The sequence below is a fragment of the Echinops telfairi genome, unplaced genomic scaffold (genome assembly GCF_000313985.2).
Source record: "Echinops telfairi isolate 266 unplaced genomic scaffold, ASM31398v2 ScPeMD7_44;HRSCAF=162, whole genome shotgun sequence".
In the NCBI taxonomy this organism is placed as follows: Eukaryota; Metazoa; Chordata; class Mammalia; order Afrosoricida; family Tenrecidae; genus Echinops; species Echinops telfairi.
Window position 1 is genome coordinate 2,925,837 of NW_022103942.1, and position 25,154 is coordinate 2,950,990.

Consider the following 25,154-nt stretch of genomic DNA (forward strand, 5'->3'; position numbering starts at 1 on the left):
GAGTGGTTGCATGGTCTGTAGCCAGCCATATTCTAGAGAATGTTTGTGTCAAACCCACCTCATTGTACAGAAGAGATATGCTTCCCCAGAGCCTTTAGGGGCCCAAGGAGGCGGGAGATAGTCCTCAGGCTGTTGCCCTATGATGGCCGTAGTTTCCAACTCATTTATTACTTCTTTCCCCATACAAAATTCTTCCTAAGTAAGAAAGTTTGACTCACTTTATGACTCATCTGTATAACTTTAAAAATGTTTTCTTTTCTCCCCATTTTAGACTGAAAACTATTCTTTTGACTCCAACTACGTGAACAGCCGAGCCCATTTAATCAAAAGGTATGTCGATTTGCTTGCCTTGTTTCCCTGACGTAGATCTTTGATATCCTCTCCCCATTTTGTGGCAACATTGAATTTGAGATAAAAACAATTAGATTGCATTTTTAAATTCGTGTCTTTTTCTTATTTTAAAATTAATAACCTATGCTTATTGTAAGCATTTTGGAACATATGGATAGCATAAAAAACAACCACTAAATAAAAATCATGGGTAATCCCATCATCCAGAGGTAATAACTGCTGGTGGTTTATCATATTTCTTTACATTGAAATGGATGTGTAAGCACTTGAAGTTTTTAAAGAAGTAAGTTGGGATCTTGTTAAATATGATTTTATGTGATGATTTAGAAGTATTAGAAAATAATATACTTATAAAAATTCTGTTGATAGGAAATTTCTTACTTTGCTACTTTTCATTTTCTGTAAAGGGGGCTCTTTCAGTGTGTCCTCATGTGGAATTTCATGTGAGTTTCATGATTTTGTTACTTTGACAAGTTTGAGAAAATTTTAAGGATATTTTAATGGCAGATAACCAATTTCTTCTCTTTATAAATACTGTGCACACTAGGGAGGGTAAAAAAAGCTTTTTGCTTGACTCAAAACATCTTAAAATATCATGCTAAGCTAGGTTCTCTAGAATAGCAAAGCCAGTGCGATGGAGATAGATAGATATGGATATATAGATAGATAAGGGAAATTGATCACATGGTTGTAGAAGTGGGCAAATGCAAGGTCGAAGCAGGTTCAGAGTCCACCGGTCACATAGTAGGCTGGAGGCTTCTCCCGACTCATCTACCTGCTGGGACTAATGAACCCAAGATTGGCAGGAAGATCACAGGCCCATAGATGCAGTGGGGAATGAGTCCTAAGTCCATAGGTCAGGCTTGTGGCTGCAGAGGCAAATTACTCTAAGGTAAGCAGGTCAGATGGCAGGTCACTGACAACACCCAGGTTTGGTTGACAATATGTCAGGCTGTTTGATGAGTCAGATGCAGGATCCAGACCCAGCAAAAGACAAGCAATGTTTCCCACAGCGTCCACTTATGTTGGAAGCAGGTCACACTCCTGAGGAAACTTCTTTTTAATGGTTGGCATCAGGGTTGTGATCTAGGTAACAGTATTACATCCCATCTTAATCTTTTGACACCTGATGGCTGCTAATAGCAGATCCTATTATGTGGAGGCAATTACATTGTGTTAGATCACATCATAGGAAATTACTAGGTCTGAACTGCCAACTCCCCAAGAATTCTGGCCCATTCAAGTTGACACAAAACATAACTACCACAAATATTTAAGGGTAATTAAAAAGAAACATTCAAATTTGAGATTTGTGTGATTGGATGGCCCTAAGTCAACTAGGTGCAGAGCCACGATATATGTGAACACAGAGCTGAATGAAGACTGCTGAGGAAGATTTCAATCTGTGCAGTGGGCACTAAAGCAGACAGATATTGGTAAGAACAGGAGATTCAAAAATCCCTCTATGGAAGGAAGGAGAGCTAAGCAAAGCAGAGGGTTTCTCATGCTAAAAAAAACCCAATACTGACCATTCTGTTGATGCTTTCATTACTACTTTTTGTAAATGTCTCTTGAATGGGCCAGTGGTTGTTCTGCAGGTAATATTGAACTTCAGAGTGCATTTATTAGAATAATAGAAATGAAATAGACAAGCAGGTTATGTTAAAGTTTCAGTATAGAAACTCTGAACATTCTATTATTTTTCTGACTCTCATCCCATAAATTTGTATCACCAGAAGAGTAAGATTTAAGGTATAAAAGTAGGTAGTTGTACAACCAACTATAGTTCATATCTAATTTAATTCATAATGATGACTTAGCCCTTGAAACCATGCTAGCTTTATCTGTGTTGTTCTGGGAATACCTGTGACCTTAGATGACTATCATTAATCATTTGAAAATAGATATCCCACTATTACTAGTCATAGCATAGTTGAGTTTTTTAAAAAAGAAGGGTTGGGAGCAATCCATTTTGAATTTTATTTTGGGGGACACTCAGAATAAAATCAAAGTGTGAGGAACTAAAAATTATACAGCTAATTTGGCTTAGCAGGAAAAATAACTCTTAATTAGAGTGACATTGCAGCAGAAATCTGTTTTGTTGTTTCCTTCTTCAGGACTATTAATTCGAACTCCTTCAAAACCAACTAAACAACAACAACAACAAAAAAACCCACCCAAATCTGGATCAAAACAAACTTCTGGTGCAACAATGAGTTGCATTATCCTCACAGGTCCCTGGGGCCCACTCTGGGTAACTGAGAAGTCTATCACCAAATTGAATTGATAGCATGAGTATGATTTTCATAGCTTGGCAGAAAGCTGAAACTCCCAGGGACACTCACCATCATAAGTCAAGCCTAAATATCCAATCCACAAGGCAAATTGATTATATGAGAACTTATGTTCAATCATTTAGCTTCCTGAGTACGTGTCATGCCAAAGAAGCTTTGAACTCATTGGAAACCTCTGATTTTTTTTTCATTATACCCTTTTTGTTGATACACACATATACACAAAAGGCCACACACTGGACTTAATGGACTCCTGGTGGGAAATACTGATAGTGCTTGAAGTGAAAGATAGAAGCTTTTATGAGGAGCCACCTTGATTAAGAAGAAGCATGTGAATATTCAGGGAGCTGTACTTTTTTGCTAGGTACTGTTTGTGGAACCGTGGGTGCTTTGGATAACAACAACAACAAAACAAACAAACAAACAAACAAAAACAACTATGGATCCCATGGGTCAATTGAATTTAGACAAAGCACAATACCGGCAAATATATAGGGATTCTGGTGTGCTCTTCTTTTCAGGGGATTAACCCTTTTAAATTCAAAATGTACAGAAAATGTTAAAAGCGAGTAGTGACTGGCACCAGGTGATAGATGAAGCCAAGCAAAGCCCATAGCAATATTTGTAAGAGAGTTCACTATGTGATTTCTTGTAGCTCCATTTACACGCATGGAAAACACTCCTAGTTGGGAAATTTTAAATCTGATTATCAGTTTTAATTTTAATATTGCTTTCCTGTTTCTTTGAATATCAATTCAAGTACATTCCAACTTTGAGAACTTGCTTTCTTCTCCAAGTGTCAAACAGTACATGAGGTGGCAGCTAATAAAACAAAATAAATAATAAAATAAAATAAACCAAGAAATGAACAAGGCATTGAAGTTCTGTGATGCAACATGGACGTTGGTAACAGAATCATGCGTAGTGCTTTCCTCTTCCACCCAAATTGCACTGAACGTTCACATTACCTCATAGGTGCCTTGTGTACAGGTGCTTGGTACATGTTTACGGAATGAATAGGTTAAAGATGTTGGAGAAAATCCCAGCATTTTCCCATTAACAAAACAAAAACTAGCACAAACTTTCCCGTCAACCAGAGAATCCTGAACTTTAATGTGCATTAGATACATCTGGGAGCATTGTTAAGACATAAGAGTTAAATACAGTCTCTAGCTCTGCCCCCAATGAATCCCCAGTTTTAACATGTCCCCAAGGTGATACCCAAGGCACCACTCTGGGACCTTCCTTATGGTTTGTAAAGAGAGTTTACAAGAGTCTTTTGGTTCTCATTCCCTTCTCATTCATACTCTGATACTGCATTTCTGGGTTACGTGATGCCACATACCAAGAAGATATGACCAGTTTCTTTCAGAGTCTTCTGTCTTTGGGAAAACAATTCTAATATTTTAAGGGTAAACATGGGTTAGTGCGTAAGTAATGTCCATTCATCAAAAATTTACTGCATAGCTGCTGTGTGCAGAGCCCTGTTTTCAGTGTTCTTCAAGAAAACCTGCCTCTTGGTTGGCCATCAGAGCAGTAAGAGAAATATTACCATTTACAAAAGCATTGCAAAAAGGTACCCCTAATTTATGGTTCCACAAAAGTTGGTTTACAAGTCTTTCTTCTCCCAGGAAGTATACAGGTAATAAAGCAAGTGAAATCAGCATTTCTTATGACTGGCATAAATTGTGATTTGTTTGGGGCGAGTAGCCATTTACCAGGCTGTTTTACAATTTGCAGCATATTGCTCACTGGGTCTTAAACTGCCTTACACAAATCCATTCATTAAGCCACTAAATGTCCTTATAAGATCAGAGTAAGTGGTACTTAGTTTGGCAGATGGGCAAAGTGATCTTTAAACAAGTTATTCCAAGGTTAGAGTGGGGGCATATATCCCCTTCCCCCTCTAATAATACACACTTTCTAATTTTTAACAACCAGCCTGCAATCCCATGAGTTAATTTTTTATTGTTTTATTATTTCTATTTCATATACCCTATCCCCCAAAGCCACAAAAACTGTGAGGTAGTTTATAATATTCGTATACAAAGGATGATTAAATTAAAAAGACAGATGCAAAACCAATTAGAAGAAACTGGACATAGGTACCTGGCAGACAAAGGGGTATCACTGCAATCACACAGTATATTTATCTTGAAGTTTGTGGGAAGTCATTATAACACAGTAAGTGCTTCAAGTCGTATGGCTCTCATCTGTAAAGGAAGGATACACTTTTAATAAGAGGAGAACTTTTGTTTTTCTTATTCATGAATTTTGGGAGAAATTAACTTCATGAACAGTGTCTGGCTATAGTTTACAGATGATATAGAAACATTAAGAAAATACTAATTTCTCACATAAGTCCTATAATAGGACCTGTGCCTAATATTAAATTATAATTTAATGAAGGCATTAATTTATGGAGTAGTGATATGTACCTGGTTCTTCATGTCTCAGTGAATCCTCTAAATGACCTTGTGAAGGAGGTTTCAGAAAAATACATTTTGCAAAGCTATCAATGATCAAACACATTCAATATCAGGCCCAGAGTCACAAAGCTGAAGTGGAAGATTAAGAATTAGCACTTGGTCTAATGACTCTAAATTCAGTGATCTTTTCATTACCGTCTGGAAATCTAATATGTTCTAGAAACAGAGCTTTAGAAACCTAGAGCAGTGATTCTCAGCCAGAAGTGGTGTTGCACCTTGAAGGGATCATAAGCAATGCTGGGAGACTTGTCTGGATGTTGCAGTTGGAGGTGGTGTGGGGGGCGGGTGTAGTAGGATCTGGTGAGTAAGCATCCTGAAATGCACAGGACCGTCTCTAGCCACCCTGCAAAAGAATGATCTGACCCCAAATGTCAATAATGCTGAGGTTGAGAAACCTGGCTTTAAGGGATGATTAATTGCCTTGCTGTTAGACTCTATCCCTCATCATCATATGTCTTGAGCAAGTTTTGGCCGCTGCTGAAGTGCAGTCAATTCAGGCTTGAATTATTCTGGCTTAAAGTACCAATTTTGTGTTGTGGGATAAAGAAAGTCCCATATGCTTCAGATACCAGATATACAGGTTGAAAAATAAGTATTTGTTATAAGAGTGTATGAGCCAGTAATTTATTATCATCCAGGCAAGTCATTTCCTTTCTCCTGAGATACAGGGTGCCAATTTTTTTTTCTCTTAACAACAAACTTTGGATCTATTCAAACTGTAAGAATGATATTTACAGGAAGCCCTGGAATCTGTGCCATAAAGCTAGAAATTTTGAAACACTAGGTAATTCTTCACTGTTTTATTATTTTTAGACTTTCTATGTAAAAAAAAATGTAAATGAGCCGTTGCCCTTTGGGGCCATAAAAGATCTATAGGATGATTGGCTTTTGAATAGAACTGCATCCTGCTGGGTTCACAGGGTCGAGTTAGCTGCTTCACATAATTTGGAGGAGCTGAGTGTGCTGACCTATTGAGTGATTTTCATTTTAGTACAGTTGATGCTCAATTGTCCTTTCTGAAAATAATTAGCAAACAGGTCAGTGCTTCCCCTCTCCTACTCCTCATTTTCTTATAATTATGGCTTTCCAGCTACTGCCCTTTTGATCTCTTCCCTTTTCATATTCAGGGCAGCAAGCTATCCACATCTAGTTTGATCACATATTAAAAATCCACTGTGATTTCTCTTGACCAAGGTTGTAGAATGACAACATGCACGGTGCGTCCGCAGCATAGCTCTGCATCATATAGCCTAAATGTTCATATCGAACGCCAAAGCGCCAGGCCTGTGGGTTTTCACGGTGGGGCCGACCAAGCGAGTTTGCCTTGGCATCTCTGCAAGGCTCCTTCTCCAGAAGTATTGTAGGGCTATGGGGGTTTGCCCTAATTCACAAACGTGTCACCATGCCTTGTTGAGAAAACACATTTTCTTGAGAGTGCCTTTGCTACTTCCTTACTGACTAGGGACTGGATTCCACCATTGACCAGGTATTTCAGATACATAATTTATGGCTCACGGTGCAGCACAGCTGCAGGTTCTGTTAGAAGATTTGAAGTATTAGAATAGCAGGTGGGCCCTCAATGCATATACCTTATGTGTTATTCTCTGTTTTGTGAGAAATCTCATGGGGGTTCTTGGATAGTATACTTAGTGTACTGTGTGATGAACTGATTTTTAAAAAAATCAAACACAAGAAACATATTCCCATGAACCTTTGAGCTGAAAATTTCCACGTGTTAAGCATGACTACTCCTCAGCTAAGATGGACTTGGATTCTTTGATCCTGATATATTTTCTATTTTAATTACATCACCTCGATATCTGCCATTTTTGCTTTTTTAAAGCTGATTAGTAGTCATGTGTGCTTGAATGGTTATGAGTCCAGGCTCTGATAATGAACTACGCCTCTCCTAGATCTGCCAGGCTCGACCAAATGTGTGGCTGTGGACAAATGATTTCACTTCCATGTGCCTTATTTAGTTTTTCCTCTGTAAATGGGAATATTAATAGCACCTTTCCAATAAGAAGCTGTGATGATTAAAACAGGTAATCCATATGAAGCACTTAGAACAATGCTGCATGCAAACTAATCCTTCAGTGAACCTTAGCTATAAATATTTGATAATATAAGAAGAGAAAAAAATTGAAATGATGACATTCTTTAGCGGTGATTCCTTCTGATTTTTTAAATTTTAATCGTTTTATTAGGGGCTCATACAACTCTTATCACAATCCATACATACATCAATTGTGTAAAGCACATTTGTACATTCATTGCCCTCATCATTCTCAAAACATTTGCTCTCCACATAAGCCCTTCAGATTTGTAGCATGTTCCACCGTGAGCATAAGTGAATAAAAGTATTCACTGCATCAGCATCCAATAGTGGTAACCTCTTGCCATGTTGAGTTCCATTAGCTATAAATGGAAATTGCTCTTCCTCTTACCCCTACCTTCAGGCAGCCCAGCCACTGTTGGTCTCACTGAAGAGTCGACATCATTCTGGCTCTGAAAGATGTTTTAAAAATCATAGCTATCACAGTTGCAAATTATCATTCTATTTTCAACCCAGCAGCTCCACCTTCAAGGACTTAGAGGGCAACAGCCTGAAGGATAGTGGACATGAGGAAAGCGACCAGACTGACAGTGAACATGATGTCCAGCGGAGCCTGTACTGTGATACTGCCGTTAACGACGTGCTGAACGCCAGTGTGACCTCCATGGGATCTCAAATGCCTGATCATGGTAAGGGCTGGTTAGATTTAAATTGTCACAGTGAACTTGGAGGAACCCAGAATGTTTGCAGGTACACGGCACCATCTTATAAGAATGCATGTATTATCAGCTAAAGTATCTCAGCGGTATGTACAGATTTCTGAGATGTCCTGAAGGCTAGCTAGATTCTTCTGTACCCTCCTGAGTGGATCCTCTAGGAATGTATGGGCATTTACAAAGCTGACTACATAAACATATTGCACACATCCTCTTCAGTAATAACTGTACTGAGCACATAGGAAAGGAGCAGATGCCTTCTCACCAGGAATAAATGCTGTTTTCTGCTTTACTGAATGAATTCAACTGATCAATTGAGTTTCAGAGAAAACAGCACTAATGAGACTGAAGGAGTGAATCTTATTTTCATAACAGGATGGTTAGTTTCACCTGGAGAGATACTGCCTTCTTTGACCACTGATTGAATTTTCTGTGCTGAGGATAGCAAAGTGCCATTTTGTCTGTGGAGCTGCCCCACAAATCCATGCCACTGGTCACCGGAGGGTCTAGAGTAAGAGGAGGTGGTAAACTCTGTGTAAAACATTCCACTGTTGGGGAAAGCACACAAACAGAGCCAAACAAACCTCAAAGCACATGGCAGGAGCAGCATCTTTATCGACAAAGAGGAGACTATTATTGTGAATTCAGTCACACATGCTTCAACAAGAGGAGTGTTTGGAAACCGTACTAGGTATAAACCATGGTATAAAAGCAGTAATAGAGTTTAGCTAAGGCAGCAATGTTCAGATGGACTTGGGCACAGATGTCATTTTCAATATTTTACTGATGCAAATATGCTATGCAAATAGCCTGTCCTTTTCAATTAACAAGAATGAATTCAGCTTAGTGTTTTAGGCTCAGTGAAGCTTCAGAATGCTTGGCTATGTCGAGAGAAGCTAGACTCAAACTCAGCTGGAAGCCACACTGCTAAAAGACTTAAAGATGAGAAAACAAAATATGATGATTATGTGCTGGTCTTCAGCTGTTTCATTTCACTGTAAACATCATTAAATGCTTTTGTTTTGGGTTTGTAAATGAATTGAAAGGAAAAAAATGCATGATTCACAAAACACAATGTTTTCCATAGGGGAAAAAATAGTCACCATAGAGTCTATTAAATTGTCTAATCCATGCCCTCCCCAGCAAGCCCAAGTGTCAAAGTCTGTAATGTGTTGAGGTCACTTTCAATTGTGCACTACTGGTGAATGGTGACATCCACAGAGATAATAAACTTTCTAGGCAACCTATGACTAAAGATGAAAAAAATTACACATTTATGTAACTGCAACAGAGGCAATTTAATTCTCAGAGAATTAGCAGTATGTCACAAGATATAGACTGATTGAATCATTTACTGGTTTCTTTTTGTCTCAAAGAAAACACATTTCCATTTCTACTTTAAAGGGTTTTAGTTAGATGTGCTCTAAAATTAAATGACTCCAGGAAAGGAAAGAGTCATCATGGATTCTCACTTTGTGCCTACCTAGAACAACATCTGTTTTAATCTTTTGTCACATTTCTCTAGGAAAACAGTATCAGTGGACTGCAGCTAGTTTTTCTGACGGAGTGCTTGTTACAAAAGGGACATATTTAATACACTATGTAGATCAGATAATGGAGTAATCTAAAGAAAATATGTGGCAATATCCCAAGACACTCCTACATGAAAGATTACATATGAATGCTTTACACACACATATGTGTATGTTGCTGCTCTATTTCGGAAATAATAGTTTGCTTCACAACGTTCCATTTCCATGGATGTATATTCCAGCAACAGCCAAACCTTAGACCAACCCTTGAAGATTGTTCTGTTTAACTTGACTGAGTCCTTCAAAGTTTTGGTCAAAAGGCAATTACAATTCAGGTCCTATCTACACATCAACTTCTATCCTGTGATAATCTACTATCTCTAAAATTTTCCATAATACTACTCTTTTAATTGTGGTGTTCCAACCCTGGGCTTTCCTTATAGATTGTGTTATCTGTTCATTTGGGTTGATTACTGCTACTTCAAACAACAGCAACCATCACAATAATTAACTTCATTGTTAAACCTGCATTCACATAATAAATGCATCTCATTTTATCCTAAGGCATAATGGTTGAAAGGCAATCACTGGGTGAATCCACCACATACTAATTTCTGGTTTCATAAATTTTCTAGTTACATTTGTTCCAAGACACTACAGTGCTGTTGTTTCACAGGATGACCATTTTAGAAAGAGGGGGAGGGGAACCATGGAATATGCTTTTGATTCAGACCTTAACTAGAAATCTCAAGGATTTCTAGAAGAGAAAAAAAGGTCCAGGTCTCCTAACCCTGAGCATCCTGAAATCATGGGGGTTCCCCAACTGAACTAATCTTGATGTTTGGGTGGATGTTTCTGAAGAAGAATAAAGGTTAAAATGAATTTCCCAGATGAACTTTAATACTGATAATATTTCTTCTCGCCCTGTCAGAACCACTTCAATTTGGCCCAAATGTTCCTTACTCCTTCGTTTGGGAGTTTGCCTCCCCTTTGATTTCATGACTGTAGCTTTTTCTATGATAATTATTTTTTAGATATTAGTGAAGCATTTTTCTTTGAACGTATGTGGAGGCTTGGTTGATGGGGAACCTCAGGATTTTCAAAATACAGAAAACTGTATGCGTCTGTTAGCTGTTTTCCTTGAACCAGAATGGTTTGTTCAGTGAATTACCATTGTTATTGGCAGTGTTTGAAGAAAAAGTACAAACCCTTTGCTCTTTGTCATGGTCTGAAAACCACCTGGACTCTGCTTCTTCATACTGTCGAACATTCTTTGAGGATTTATTCTCATAGCTTTATTAAAGTAAAGGAATGCCTTGTGTAAATATCAAAGGTGCTCCAGGACTCTCAGAGTACAAGTTTAGTCCCAATTTTCAGTAACTCTTACTCCCAAACTGTCTAAGAACATTCTATGGAGATCCATAGAAGGAGAATATTTAGAAGATTTTTTTTTTTTCGTGCAAAGAGCAAAAGCCAGACCTGCCATCACCAGGGTTTGGAGTGTGTTATTATTACCCTGAACACATTCACATTCTGGGTCAGGATGGAGATAACAGGTAATATCAGGAATATTTGGTTTCTGGACTATTATTACTCCTGGTATCATTCTCTACATGCCTTGGACTAGGTCAGTGGCTGAATGAACTGGCTGGGTTGAATTTTCTGGTTGCCAGGTGGCTGAATTTCAAATGCACTTGTCATCCACAGCGCTCATAAGCTAACATGCTTCAGTTTGTCCCCAGCTCTTAATATCACAGCTGCCCATAAAAGAATGTGATGGAGAATTCCTTAACCTGTGCTTTCCACTGCTCACTGCGATTGTTTTCTTGCTTTGTTTTTGAATGTTATCTCTATAGTTCTCAGAATGCCTTAAGAACAAGCAAGTGTTGTCACTTGGTAGGCTTTACTACCTGACTTGGTTGCTGAGGTGATTTGATTTGATCCTGAGCTTGTGAGTCATTAGGAACCCTGGGGGTATTACGGGCTAGGTGTTGGACTTCTAACCTCAAAGTCGTAGTTCAGATCCACCAGCCACTTCTCAGGATAAAGTTGAAGTTGTCTGGATTTCAACTTGGAAATCAAGTCTTGGAAGCCCTATATAGATTTACAGTACACTCTTGGAAACCCTATATAGGATTGCTATGAGTTGAAAGCCAATCAACGGCAGTCAGGTTTCCTTTCTTTTTTCTTGGTTTGAGAGTCATACTCGCATCTTTTACCCAGTGCCTCCCTTCCTGAGTTTTTGTTATTTGGTAAAATTACCACCATCTGTTACGGAGAAATGTTTTTCTCAATGTAATCCTGGCAGACTGTCTCAAAGAAGAGTAGTTGATAAGTAGAATGTTCACACGTGCCAAAGGCCTTTGAGTTTGTTGTTCTTATTTGGGCGTATCACTGGGCTTGAATTTCTTATTAGAGTTATCTCTGGGTTGAGTAGTCCCGGAGTTACTGGGCTCCAGGCTTCTCTTTGCTTCTTTGCATGACCATTTGGGAGATCCAATTATGCTTACTTCACAATGCAATCCTGATATGAAATTGGGCTTATGGGGATCACGTCCTGTAACTGTACATAGTAATCTCAAGCCCAACTGATTTGTTTGCTTCAAATCAAAGGCTTTCTACATTATGATTTCAATAATTGATATGAATTCATCATATGACTCCAATTGCTGTAATATGCATCCAATTTGGAGGTCACTACAACACTGAATTTTTTCCCCCTCCTGTACTAATTGATACCAAATGGAAGCAACATAGAGGCATTTGCAATAATGTCTATCTGCTTTTCATATCCAAATATATGCAAATGCAATATAATGATTGCTTTCTCTCTGCAAGTGTAGGTGGTCTTGCATTTTACTGAACTTGTTTATTTATTAATTTTATCATCTGAATACCATTTAACGTATTTGTTGTGTAAGACATGGATTGGAATAACTTGATGTCTGTCTAAGGCAACTTCTGTTTCAAACTAGCCATGAAAATATTCTGTAGGCTGCATGCTATGAATGTTTTTCTTTCAACCACAAGTGTATTGAGATGTTTATACTTTGAACTCTCTACCAACAATGTGCAATTTCATTTCCTCTCACCTTTTAATGAGATTATGATTCAGTGACTGAACAGCCCTTCCTTTTATCTTTTTCCCTAGCCCCCTGGCACACCTCTCACCTTACTAAATCTCCCAACACTCATTTCAATTAGTCTCTTGGCAAACTGGGGAGTTCTCCATAGAGAATATTTTGTGACACTGCAAAGCAATGTGCTGCTGGGATCCAGATATGGTCACATGGACCAGATGTTCATACAGTAATTGAAAATTCCATTTCATCAGAATAGCATTTGCTGTCAAAAAGTTTTATCTTTACTCCAACAAAGAGGTTGATTAGATCCCCTTGGGCCTGGAGGAACATCTTTGAGACTAGATCTACTGTTTTGCAATTCATGTGGATTTTTCTCCCCCAGTTTTACTCATATAGAATATTTTTAATACGTCTTCATTGTCTTTCAAATATAACAGGTGAAAATGTTTCATTACTTAAGCACAGGGATGCAGATGAATACAATGCAAATATATGTGTGTATCTTTCAATTTATTCAGTTTTCCTTTCTTTAACCTTGCCCTCAGGTATAACAAGATTCTAATACCAGGCAGGAATAAACCATACACATGTGTATCACTCTGTTTTCAACAGTATTTTCAAGTGCTCACTATGTTTCTGGCTTGGGAATTTAATGTGTCACCTAGTGCTGTTATTATTGGTGAACATTTTGATATACCAGAACACTGGTGTTTTATTTTTTTCTATTTTGAACAGTTTTATTGACATATAATGCAAGTACATGACTCAGTGGTTTAAATATATTAAAAGGAGTTGTGCGGTCTTAACCACAATTAAATTTAGGATATTTCCTTCATTCTTGTTGCTGTTATTATAATCTCCCCATTCACCTCGCAACTTCCCCTGCCATAATCACAAGGAATGCTTAATCTCGATACTGTCTCTATGATTTGCCTGCCCAGGATTTCATATAAAGATTATAACAAAAAAACCCCAAATCATAACAAAATAAAATAGAAAAATCTCCATCCAGAAGAAAACAGAAGATAATAGAAACTGGAACAAATAAAAAATGGGTCAAAAGGGAAAACAAATGATGAGATGTTACATTTTAAGCTAGTTATATCCGTAGTAATCCACTTTCCAATGCACTCTTTCTGATGGCTCCCCTAGTCAATAGTCTGGGAGAGTTCAATAGAGGCTTCATCTCTACAATTGGATTTTAGCTTTTCACTGTCATGCATAGCCTATGGCAAACTGCTCATAAGTTAAAGTCTAATAGAAATCTCTCTTCTGATCTTGGATCTCATAATTTATAATCCTTGGGCCATTCAGGCTAGGGTGTTCCTTCCTTGTGAACTTTACTGACACCTCACTTAAGTGGTTGCTTTTTAAAAAAGACAAGCCTTTAATACCCCAGATGCTCTCCTTTGTGATAACTACTTACTATCTAATTTCATTACCACACATTTCTATAGAACCCATATCTTCAGGGATCACTTTATATGGGCAAGTGTTGAGCAGGACCACATCATAAGAAACAATTGTTCTTTGATTGGGCCTTTTCATTAAGTTTGAGCTCAAAACGCATTCATATGAGGGTGTACCCCCCTCCAAAAAAACACCCCAGAATTTTACTGGGCTGAGCAGAGCTTTCTTAGTACAGCATTTTCCCCACTAGGCAAGCATTGCACAACTTGCTTTGATTTAGTGCAGCCAGTGGCATCACCTGGGGAGGTTCTCTCTTGTCACAATCAATTTTTTTCATAAAAGCAGTTTTGCTTGAACCTCAGTTTTTGTTTTTTTGTGTGTGTGTTTTTGATGGCTGGTTTAATAGGACAGTGTGCAGCTGTGAAATTTTGTTTCCTTGCTTGGGAAAAATGCCACAAAAACTGTTGTGTTGTTGAGCACAGCTTATGAGGACAGTGCTATGGGAAAACCTCAAATAGACAATTGGTTTTCTCATTTCAAAAAAAGGGCAAATGACGATGACAAATCTTGTTCTGGACATCCGTCAACTTCCCAAATAGATGGAAATATATACCCATAGTGCCTTTGGAGTTCGTTCCACCAGGTCAGACTGTTAATCAAGCTTTCTATTTAGAGATTCTGAAAAGACTGCATAACAGTGTGCAACAAAAAAGACCTGATTTGTGGCAGATGGAGGATATTGCCACCATGACAATGCACCTGCTCACGCAGCCATCTCAGCGCGCCAGTTTTTGGCAAAACCAGCATGCCTTTCTTGCCCCACACACCTGGCTCACCTGACCTGTAGGACTCCTTTTTGTTTACTAGAATGTAGAGAGACATGAAAGGACAGCGATTTGACGAAATGGAAGAGGTGAGGAAAAAATTGAGGGAGGTGCTGTCAGCCAATCAAACAGATGAGTTTGAAAAATGTTTCCAAGAATGGAATCACAGATTTGACAAGCATATTAAGTGTAATGGAGAATACTTTGAAAGTGACAAGGTTGTTTTGTAAAAAAAATTTATATACATAGCTTTGACAAAAATTTCCATTTTGGGGGAGAACCTCCTCATATACCTAAAATGCTTATATATCCCTGGTATACTTTAGAGACAGCATTATGAGCTTGTTGAGATATAATTCAGGTAGTCTCCATGGGGCACATGGTAGTTACATAATTTGGTGTCAGTTTGGGATTTGAAAGGATTAAGAGTGAAGGGGTGGAGTCTAGTCTGTCGATCGGATCATAGCCAGTGAAGCCTCTGTGTGGACATGGCCTTCTCCTGAGAATTCTGGGAATTCCTGGATTTCCTCCCTAGAGGCAGGAGAGACTCTCTCTCAAGGGTCACTCCCTGGAAGATACTCTACTGACAAGACACATGGCACTATGGTGATAGACCCTATGGCCTGGGAACTGGAGGAGCCACTTGGAGACCCCTGCCAGTGCTGAGATGCTTCTACCCCACTGGATACACAAGACTTTGTACCCATGGCCTGTGATCTTCCTGCATTCAGCATTATTACATGTGTTTCCATGAGTCTGAAGAGGACTTTATAGATTGGTATCGGACAAGGGCTAATAACGGATTTATGGACTTGATCTGGACTGGGCTGGGGTGTTTTTCTAGATATTCAACTGCTCTTGTATGTAAAACTCTTTCCTATACATATGAGAATGTCCATGAATTTGTGTCTCTAGTTCACCTGGACTAACACAGGGCATTTGGTAAATCTAATAATAGTATCATTAATCTAGCTAATGGTATAAATATTAAAGTATACATATATAGGAAAGCTTTTTAGACAAAAATACATGGGATGTTTATGTATACAGGTTAAAAATTTAAGTCATTAAAAGTTGTTTAAGAAAGTAAAAAGGATCAGACACAAAGAAAAATTTTCCATCACGTTCATTCACTAAGGCAAAAGTTTGTCCACAGGAACAAGCAAAGAAACAACAAACAAACAAACAAAAACATATAAAGACAGCAAGTAAATACTAGTCCTAAGTTGCCAATTGCCAGGCAACCTCAAAAGCAAGAGAATTGAATCAAAGTCCACTGACTTCTAATTCATGATCTTGGGTTAACAGTCCTCTGCTTCTTCTCACATGAGGGTGTTTCTGTTGAAGTTCAAAGAAGTATATCTATTGCTTTAATCTGCAACAGGTGTGTTTAAGGTAAAGTCCAGTTCCTTTAGTGGGGTTTCCAAATCACATAATTTTTATGTGGTCTATGAAGAATTCTGTATACCTAGAAAAGGCAAAATATTGAAATTCAGGCAGTCTATAGCACACAACCAGTATCACCTAGGTCTGAAAAGAAATTTGTTAAAATGCACAGTTAACCAAATAATACTGGGTGGAATTGGCTCTATGGCAGTACCGTTTTTTATCGGTTTTTTGTTTGGATTCTCCCACTGGGAGTTTATATAAGTAACGTGAAGCATTTCCCCCAAGGGCAGGCTGGCCTTTCTAGGTTTATTCACCAAAAGAAGTGAGATCACCTTCTCAGATACAGACATATCCCTCCACCCCTTTCCCTCCTCTGATCATGAATTCCTTGATCACTATTAAAGGAGTGTCTATTAATATGGGGTGTCCGTGGGACAATGCTGTATGGTAAGATCTATTTGGTTGTAACCCTCAACCCACTAAATAAGAAACTGACCCCCTAGACATCCGCTAAAGAAGTAGTTTTCAAAATGTACAAAGAAGAGAGTGATAAATGGATCCCAAGCATTAGGCTGACAAACCACCACATAATTTGGGAGACCCAATTAAGTGATTAAATGATCTGAGAACAGATGCCTGTGTTTGTCCTTAATGGTCTCATACAATATTTGTCCTTTTGTGATTGGCTGGCTTTGCTCAACATGACATTCTCCAGGTCCATCCATGTTTGAGGTACTTTGTAGTTCATCCATTTTTGAATGATACATAGTATTCCATTTTGCGTATGGACCAAAACTTCCTTAGCTAATCTTTGGCTAATGGACTTTTTAGTTTTGGCCCAATTCTTGCAATTGTAAACAATGCTGCCATGAGAGTGCATATGTTTTTTTGTGTGTTATTTCTCTTCTTCTTTAGGGTATGTATTCAGCCAAGGTATTGCTGGATCAAATATGATTTCCATTCCAAGTTGTTTTAGGTAGCACCATGTGGTAGTTCTATAACTTTTTGTCAAATTGAGAGGATTATGAGTGAAGGGGTTGAGTCCAGTGATAGCCAATGAGGCCTCTGTGTGGACATGGCCTTCTGGGAATTCCTGCATTTCCTCCTTGAAGGTTGGGAGACACTCTCTCTGCTCACTGCCTGAGAAGTCTCTCTAGTGACAAGACACATGAAGCTATGCTGATGGCAGTGAGAGCTGTGGGCCTGGAGAAGCCACATGGAGACCCCTGCCAACGCTGGAGATGCTTCCACCACCACTGGATCCACAAGACTTTGCACCCACTGGCCTGTGATCTTCCTGAATTTGGCGTTATTTTATGTGTTTTTATGAGTCTGAAGAGGACTTCATAGATTGATATTGGACATATGGGCTAAAATCGAACTTATGAACTTGATCTGGACTGGGCTGAGGTGTTTTTCTCAATATTAAACTGCTCTTGTATATAAAGCTCTTTATTATATACATATGAGTGTCTATGAATTTGTTTCTCCAGTCTATCCGGACTGACACACACCACACCACTTTCAACAATGTTTGTACATGTTTCCCGGTCTTCCAGGAGTGTATACATGCTCCAATCACTGCAACCTTTCCAGCATTTGTTGTTTTCCACTTTTTCTTTAAAAATTTAAATTGGCTGTCATTGTTGATATAAGATGATATCTCATTGTTGTTTTGATTTGTGTCTCTAGGATTGCTAGTGACGGTAAGCCTTTTTTCATGTGCTTATTATTCACTTGAATGTCATATTTTATGAACTGTCTGTTCATATTTTTGTCAACTGTTTGAAACCGTTTTATTGGGTATAATTCACAAACCATACAATTGAATAGTTCAATTACTTCAAGAAGAGTTGTACAATCATCGCCACAAAATTTTCTTCATTCTTGTACTCATCATTATTAACTCCCAATTTCCCCCAATCCCCACTGCCAACCCCCTAAGGAACCATTAATCCAGTTACTGTCTCTATAGGTTTACTTATGTTGGATTTCATATACAGAAAAACAGTTAAAAATAACAAAGTAAAACAGATAAAACTTCAATAGAAAAGAAAGCAGAAAATATTAACAGCTGGAACAAATTTAAAATGGATCAAAAGGGAGATCAATTGATAAGGTGTTAAAATTTAACCTAATTGCATTTGCAATAATCCACTTTCTAAAGCATTCTGCATGAAAGCAAGGCTCTTCACATCCCTGGCCTATGGCCAGAGGGGACTCACTAGAAGCTTGATTCACTTGTATTTACCCGTTCACTTTTTAGAAAACTGAAACAACTTTAAATTGGGACACTAGGGTGATTAAATGATATGATCCTACATTTTCACCTAATTATGTCTTCCATAATTGACTTTATAATGCTCTCTGCCTGATACCATCCCTCAACTATGATCAGAAGGGATTCTCCGGAGCCTTAATCCATGTTTCGACCCTTTTTGTCCACTTTTAAAGTGGATTATTAATTTTTTTTTCTTATTGAAGCCTTTCCGTATTCTATAGATTTCACTCCCTTGTCTGTTTTGTTGATTTCAAAGATTTTTTCCCCCCAGTTCCTGGATTCACATTTTACTCTTTTGATGCACTTAAGTGTCTGAGATGTCTTTATTGGTTTTCCTTTTTAAGTGACTGTTCTTTTTTCCCCGAGCTCCTCGCAGGGTTCTTTCCTTACCTTGAAATTGGAGCTTTGGACTACAATGTGTAAGGATGTTTGTTTTTTATGAGGGGTGGGGTCCATCCTGTTTGGAGTTCTCTGAGCTTCTTGGATAGGTATTTCCTTCTCATTTGTGGTGTTGGGGAAGTTCTCTTCCGTAATTTCTTGTACTAATTTCTCTGTGGATTTTTTTGTTTGTTTTTACTTGCTTCCGGATCCCAATGACACTTAGGCTTTTCCTTTTGATGGTGCCTTACATCATTTGTAGGCTTTCTTCATATTCCTTTGCTTTTTTTAGTTGATTGTTTCTCTTATGTTTGTGTTTGAAACAATTGTGTTTGAGCTCACTAATTTTCTTTTCCTTTTTTCAGATTCTGTTACTGAGCTCTTTTACCATGTTGCCTAATTCTGTGATCTTATTGTGTCTTTTTGGGGCATCGAATTGGTATAGAGATTCTGGTTTTCAATTCTTTCCTTCATCTGGCAAGGGCATCTCAACTGCATTGTGTGAATTCTATTTCTGGTACTTCCAGAGATGATTATTTAGAGTAATCTTTAGGGTGTGGGTATTGGCCAATTATTTTTGGCTTTTGTTCTTGATTTTTTGTATGTGTGCTATGATTGACTGCTGTTTCCTTGGCGTTGTGGTGCAGCTTTTTGTCTTGGCTGGGCTGCTGGGCCACATGGAGACAGTTGACTGTTGCTGAGTTGCTGAATGGTCAGAACCTTCTTTGCCTGGGTATGGGGATGGTTGAGGCCTTCTTACTGAGTCTCTGGGATATTCAAGCCCTTTCTAGCAAGGTCTCAGTGATGGCCAGGGCCTTCCTGACTGTGTCTGTGGTTTTCCCAGGGCCTTCCTTGCTGGATTGCTAGGATGACCTTGCTTGAATAAGGGCTAGGGACCGCCAGAGCCTTCCTTTTCTAGGCATTGGAAGGTTCAGGGCCTACCTTGTTGGGTTGCAGGCGTGGCTGGGGTCTTCCTTGCTGTGTTTTGGGGAGAGCTGGGGCTCTCCTTGTTGGAATGTTGTACACCTGGGCCTTCCTTTCTGGGTTGCTGGTATGGCTGGGTCTTTCTTGCTTGGGGGCGGGGATGCCAAAGCCGTACTTACCAGGTCCTGGGGATGGCTGAGGCCTTCGTTGGTAGTTTGCTGGGATGACCAGGGCCTTCCTGGCTTGGGGTGGAGACAGCTAGGGCTTTTGCCTGGGAGCAGGGTTGGTGAAACTTTCTTTTTGGGGTTGGAGAAGTAGCGGGGGCCTACCTTTACAGGTTCTGGGGACAGCTGAGGACTTCTTTGACGGGAGATGGCTGGGACCTTCCTTGGTAGGTCACAAAGACTCCTGGGAACTTCTATGCCAGAAAGCAGGTATGGCTGGAATGTACTTTGCGGGGAGATGGGGGTGGTTGGACCCTATCTTGAAAAGGGTCATGGACTCAGGACCTTTCTTGCTGGCTGACGGGGATGGCTGGGGCCTTCCTTCTATTGCTTTTTATCAAGGGAAAGTTATCATTGTTTTATCTTTTCTTGTCTCGTTTACTGACGTGACTCAGTTCAGTTCAATAATGAAATTAATCATTATGCCTCGATTTAAAAGTCAAATTAATAGAGTTTGAGACTATTGAAAAACCTTATTAAATTATGTCAAATAAAGCAAAAGAAATATTATATGACAGCTTAAATAAATATATTGTCTTTAATGAGAGTATCAAGAAAACTTCTTCCTTGATGTCCTAATTTTATATTGGCAAGCATTTTTCACTTTTTCCTCCTGATGATTAATGGGGTTTATTAAGGAAGTTAATAGGGTAGGATCAGTAAACAGTAAGGATAATCATTTGTCCACATTAACATGTTCCTCAGCCAGCTACCATATCTCGGCCTCTCAGTCACGTGGTCCCTTGACCTCTACCTTTTTGGACCAGGAAGCCTGCTTCTTGCTTTGTCTCACAGTCCCACAGCCTTGTGTCAAATGAAGACAAGGTGCCCCGTAGTCTCAGTGCTGCTCTTCTGAGTCTCTGTCCTAGGTTTCAGTGCCTTTGGTCTTGGACCTTTGCCACTTCCGAGATCTGAAATGCCTTTTCAGTGCTCCTTGGAGCTAAGCATTTTTTTAATTCGTCTGCTCTGAGCTTGAATTTCCTGTCCAGTCTTGGGCAGTGCCACTGTAGGATGGTAGATTCAAACTGTGAGCTGCCCAGATACTTTGCTGGTTTAGAGTCATTCAGTGGTACTCAGTGCCCAGTCCCGCTTTTCCTCTGATGCTCAGGAACTTTATACATCTATCTATCTATCTATCTATCTATCTATCTATCTATCTATCTATCTATCTATCTATTTTTTGTTTCAGTCATGCTTGGGCAGATAAGAGAGATGACAGGTGCTCATTTTTGTTTATTTCAACTATATTGCTGCATGAAATGATTGGATACTTACCAAAATCTCATTTACATTTTATCAGCAAGACAGTTTCTGGGATAAAAAGTTGCCCTTAACTAATGGAAATACCCATGCTGTTAGCAGTTGTGTCCTAGCATTATTTTGCCATGGGCACTTAGATCAGAGAATTCCAGGCTATAGTCAGTTTCTCCATTAGGACATTAGGAATAATAGCAAATGTTTATCTGAAAACGTTTTTCCTGATCCACTTGAAATTTTTAGTTATCACCCATTCCAGGACTTATTAATAATTATCTGTGGCGAGGAACTCAATATTTATTAAGAGAATAAATGCCAGAGGCTCTCTTGCATGGTTGGCACTAAGGATTTCTATATTTCTATATTTGAAAGCAGTGGAGGATGGAGGCTATGTAAAGGGAGCAATTACATGGAATAATTACGAATTTTATTCTCTAGGAGCTTATGGCCCAGTAGCACAAATGATCCAATATGGAATAGACTATATAGGATCAGTGAAGAAATTCATTAAGATTATTTGAACTGGAAAGCAAAATGCATTTAGGACAAGCACTTTGGTCGAAAGGAATCCCTTTGGAAGATTAGTGGAAGCCAGGCTCCAACGTGAAGTGCTAGATACAATTATGGCCTATTTCAGTGATTTGCTAGGTGAATGTTTTCCATTTACTTCATGAAAAAGCAAGTTCTATAAGTAGGCCTTGAAAAGTAGGGAAACGGCTATTAGAATAATAGACGAGAAGCAGATCAAGTTACTTTACCAGCAAAGTTTATATACATGTATATACATATATTAACCCAAAGTCTATTTAAATATCAATATCATTATCTTCTTTTGATCTTTCACACTATTTAACATTATATTGTGTCCTGCCATCAGATGGCTAAGGACCGTAAACAACCTTTCTCAGAATGGGAAAACATAAGTCTATAACTGAATTTAAATGTTTATAGAGTATCCGTTGGGTTCATTTTCCCTTTAACTTTCTTCCTTACTCAGAAATAAATACAGGGAATTAAGTCCAATATTATAGCTTAAAAATAATTTAAAGAATAGAAAATTATGTGCTATTTATGTGAGGAAAATACTTGGGAGATGGCTTCCCTCTGTTATCATAGATACTTTCTGTCATCTGCATTAGGTCTTGGCCACAGATCTTTTGATCTCTGTCTTCGTGAAAAGCAGTCCTGGTAGTATAGTGGGTTATTCCATAGGAGAAGGATGGAACTTTCTGCTCCCTTAAAAATTTAGCACCTCAGAAACCCTTGGGGACAGTTCTACTCTGACTTACAGGGCTGATAGGACAGGGAATCAACTCATGGCAATGAGTTTATTGTTCTCACTGCGCATCCTCACAAGTATTGTTATGTTTGAGCCCATTGTTCCAAACACTGTGGCCATCTCTTTGGGGGCTTCTTTTTCCTGACCCTTTACGTTATGAAGCATGATGCCCCTTTCCAGGGACTGGTGTCTCCTGATAACATGTCCAGAGTACATGGCACTAAGTCTTGCCATCCTTGCTTCTGAGGAGCTGGCTGTAGTTCCTGCAGGACAGATTTGGTTCTTCTTCTGGCATCTGTGGCACTGTCGATAGCCAAATTAGTTCCTTGATATTCTCACTCTTCATGGTACTTTCAATATTCTGCGCTGACATCATAATTCAAATGCATTGATTCTTCTTCGGTCTTCCTTCTTCGTTGCTTCACTTTCAGAGGAGGTTTGAAAATACCATGGCTCAGACCAGGTGCCCCCTAAGCTTCAAATGGACAGCTTTGCTCGCTGACAATTTAGAAGCGGCCTCGTGCAGCAGATTTTCCCAGTGCAATACACGATTTGATTTCTTGACTATTGTTTCCTGAGCATTGATAGTGGCACCAAGGGAAATGAAATCCTTGACACGTTTAAACATTTCTCTGGTTAGCATATTGTCTGTTGATCCAGTTGTGAGAATTTTAGTTTCTTTGCACTGACTTGTAATCCAAACTGAAGGCTTTATTCTGGGTGTAGCAGAGCTGATGTGAAAGGGGCTGAATTCTGAAGGGGCCAAAGGCGTTCATCAGAAAATGCATTCTTTTCATCTGAATTCACTCATAAAATTTTTACTCATATGTTCTCATGGGAAACATTTTGTCTTTCGAGAGTCCTTAGTAATCTAAAATGATAGTCCTACTCTATTACTTCCATACGACTTTAGACAGCAAACACACACAAGCTATTAAGTTTGAAATAATAGGTAAAACTATCTTATCCTGACTTTAGTTATTTTTACTGTAGTAATATCCATTTTAATGACAAACAGAGACTTTTTCAGTTCCTGTTTTAGTCTAAAACATTTCAATCTGGCTGCATTAGAATCCTAAGAAGTTGATTCCTCCTCCTACTCTAGTCAGCTAAGCCTTAGGAATTCTTTTCCTTATGAAATGTACATAGCACCTCAGTTGCCAAATCAGCATTCATCAGTTGTGGAATTCCATGAAAATAATGACCAGTTGTGTTGTGCCACCAATACCAATATGCACTGCCATATTTTTCTTCCTCATAAACAAAAACTCAATTCTAGCTAGACAAATATGCCCCCTTTTTCTCTTTGCCTCCTCCCCTCATAACCACTGTGAATTATTGAGATTTATACATTTGCTTTTTTTAAATGTTTTGTATTAGGTATATCATACTTTGTCCTTTTGCATCTGACTTATTTCACTCAGCATAATGTTTTTAAGATCCATCCATGTTGGCACATATATCAGGCCTTACTTCTCTCTATAGCTGATTGATATTCCTTTGTACATATGTCCCACATTTGTTTATTTCTAGTTTCCCCCCCCCCCAGCCGTAGGTTCATGCAAATTAATGCGTACTACCTGGGCAGGAGTACAACAACCACAATCCGCTTTTGAATAAAAACAGAAGTTGTGATACTGCTTCCTTCTTACAAATACATCGATCCACAAATGCTATTTTAATCTGGAGAAATGTGGCTACCTTAATTGGTTGAAACATAACAGCTTCTTATTCATGAACTTTTAAAGTCAAATCGAAAGCCTTAGTCAGAGAAACACAGACACACCTTGTTTTATTGTGCTTCCCAGATTTCTTTTTGTTTTTTTCCTCAATTATTTTATTGGGGGCTCGTACAATTCTTATCACAATCCATACATACGTCCATTGTGTCAAGCACATATGTACATTTGCTGCCCTCATCATTCTCAAAACATTTGAATTCTACTGTAGCCCCTAATATCAGATGCCCATTTTCCCCCTCCCTCTCCACTCCCCACTTGCTCATGAACCCTCCATAATTCACAAATCATGATTGTTTTGTCATAAGTTACACTGTCCGACATCTCCCCCACCACTCTCTTCTCTGCTGTCCATACCCCAGGGAGGAGGCAATACGTAGATTCTTATAATCAGTTCCCCCTTTCTACCCTACATTCCCTCCACCCTCCAGGCATTGCCCCTCTCACCACTGGTCCTGAAGGAGTCATCTGTCCTGGATTCCCTGTGTTTGCAGTTGCTATCTGTATCAATGTACATCCTCTGGTTTAGCCAGATTTGTAAGGTAGACTTGGGATCATGATAGTGGGAGGAAGGAAGCATTCAAGAAATAGAGGAAAGTTATATGTTTTATCATTGCTACCCTTTACCCTGATTGGTTCATCTTCTCCCCACAACCCTTCAGTAAGGGGGTGTCCGGTTGCCTAGCGATGGGCTTTGAGTCTCCACTCTGCACTCACCCACCTTTACAATGATATGATTTTGTGTTCTGTGATGCTTAAAACCTGATCCCTTCGACAGCTCGTGGTCACACAGGCTGGTGTGCTTCTTCCATGTGGGCTTTGTTGCTTTTCAGCTAGTTGGCCGCTTGTTTATCTTTAAGCCTTTAAGACCCCAGATGCTATATCTTTTGGTAGCCGGGCACCATCAGCTTTCTTCACCACATTTGCT

The 25,154-nt window shown here is 38.9% G+C and overlaps 1 protein-coding gene across 3 annotated transcripts in view; it reads left to right on the forward strand.

The window, feature by feature from the left end:
* Positions 1 to 25,154, forward strand: part of PCDH19 (protocadherin 19) — a 133,475-nt gene that overhangs the window by 71,210 nt on the left and 37,111 nt on the right. For 2 of the 3 annotated variants that reach the window (XM_004711192.2, XM_004711193.2), the window contains 2 exons: positions 272 to 330; positions 7,707 to 7,879. In XM_004711192.2, coding sequence (XP_004711249.1) covers positions 272 to 330; positions 7,707 to 7,879 — 232 coding nt within the window. The remainder of the gene's footprint in view (positions 1 to 271; positions 331 to 7,706; positions 7,880 to 25,154) is intronic. The other variant, XM_004711194.2, reaches the window with a different exon arrangement.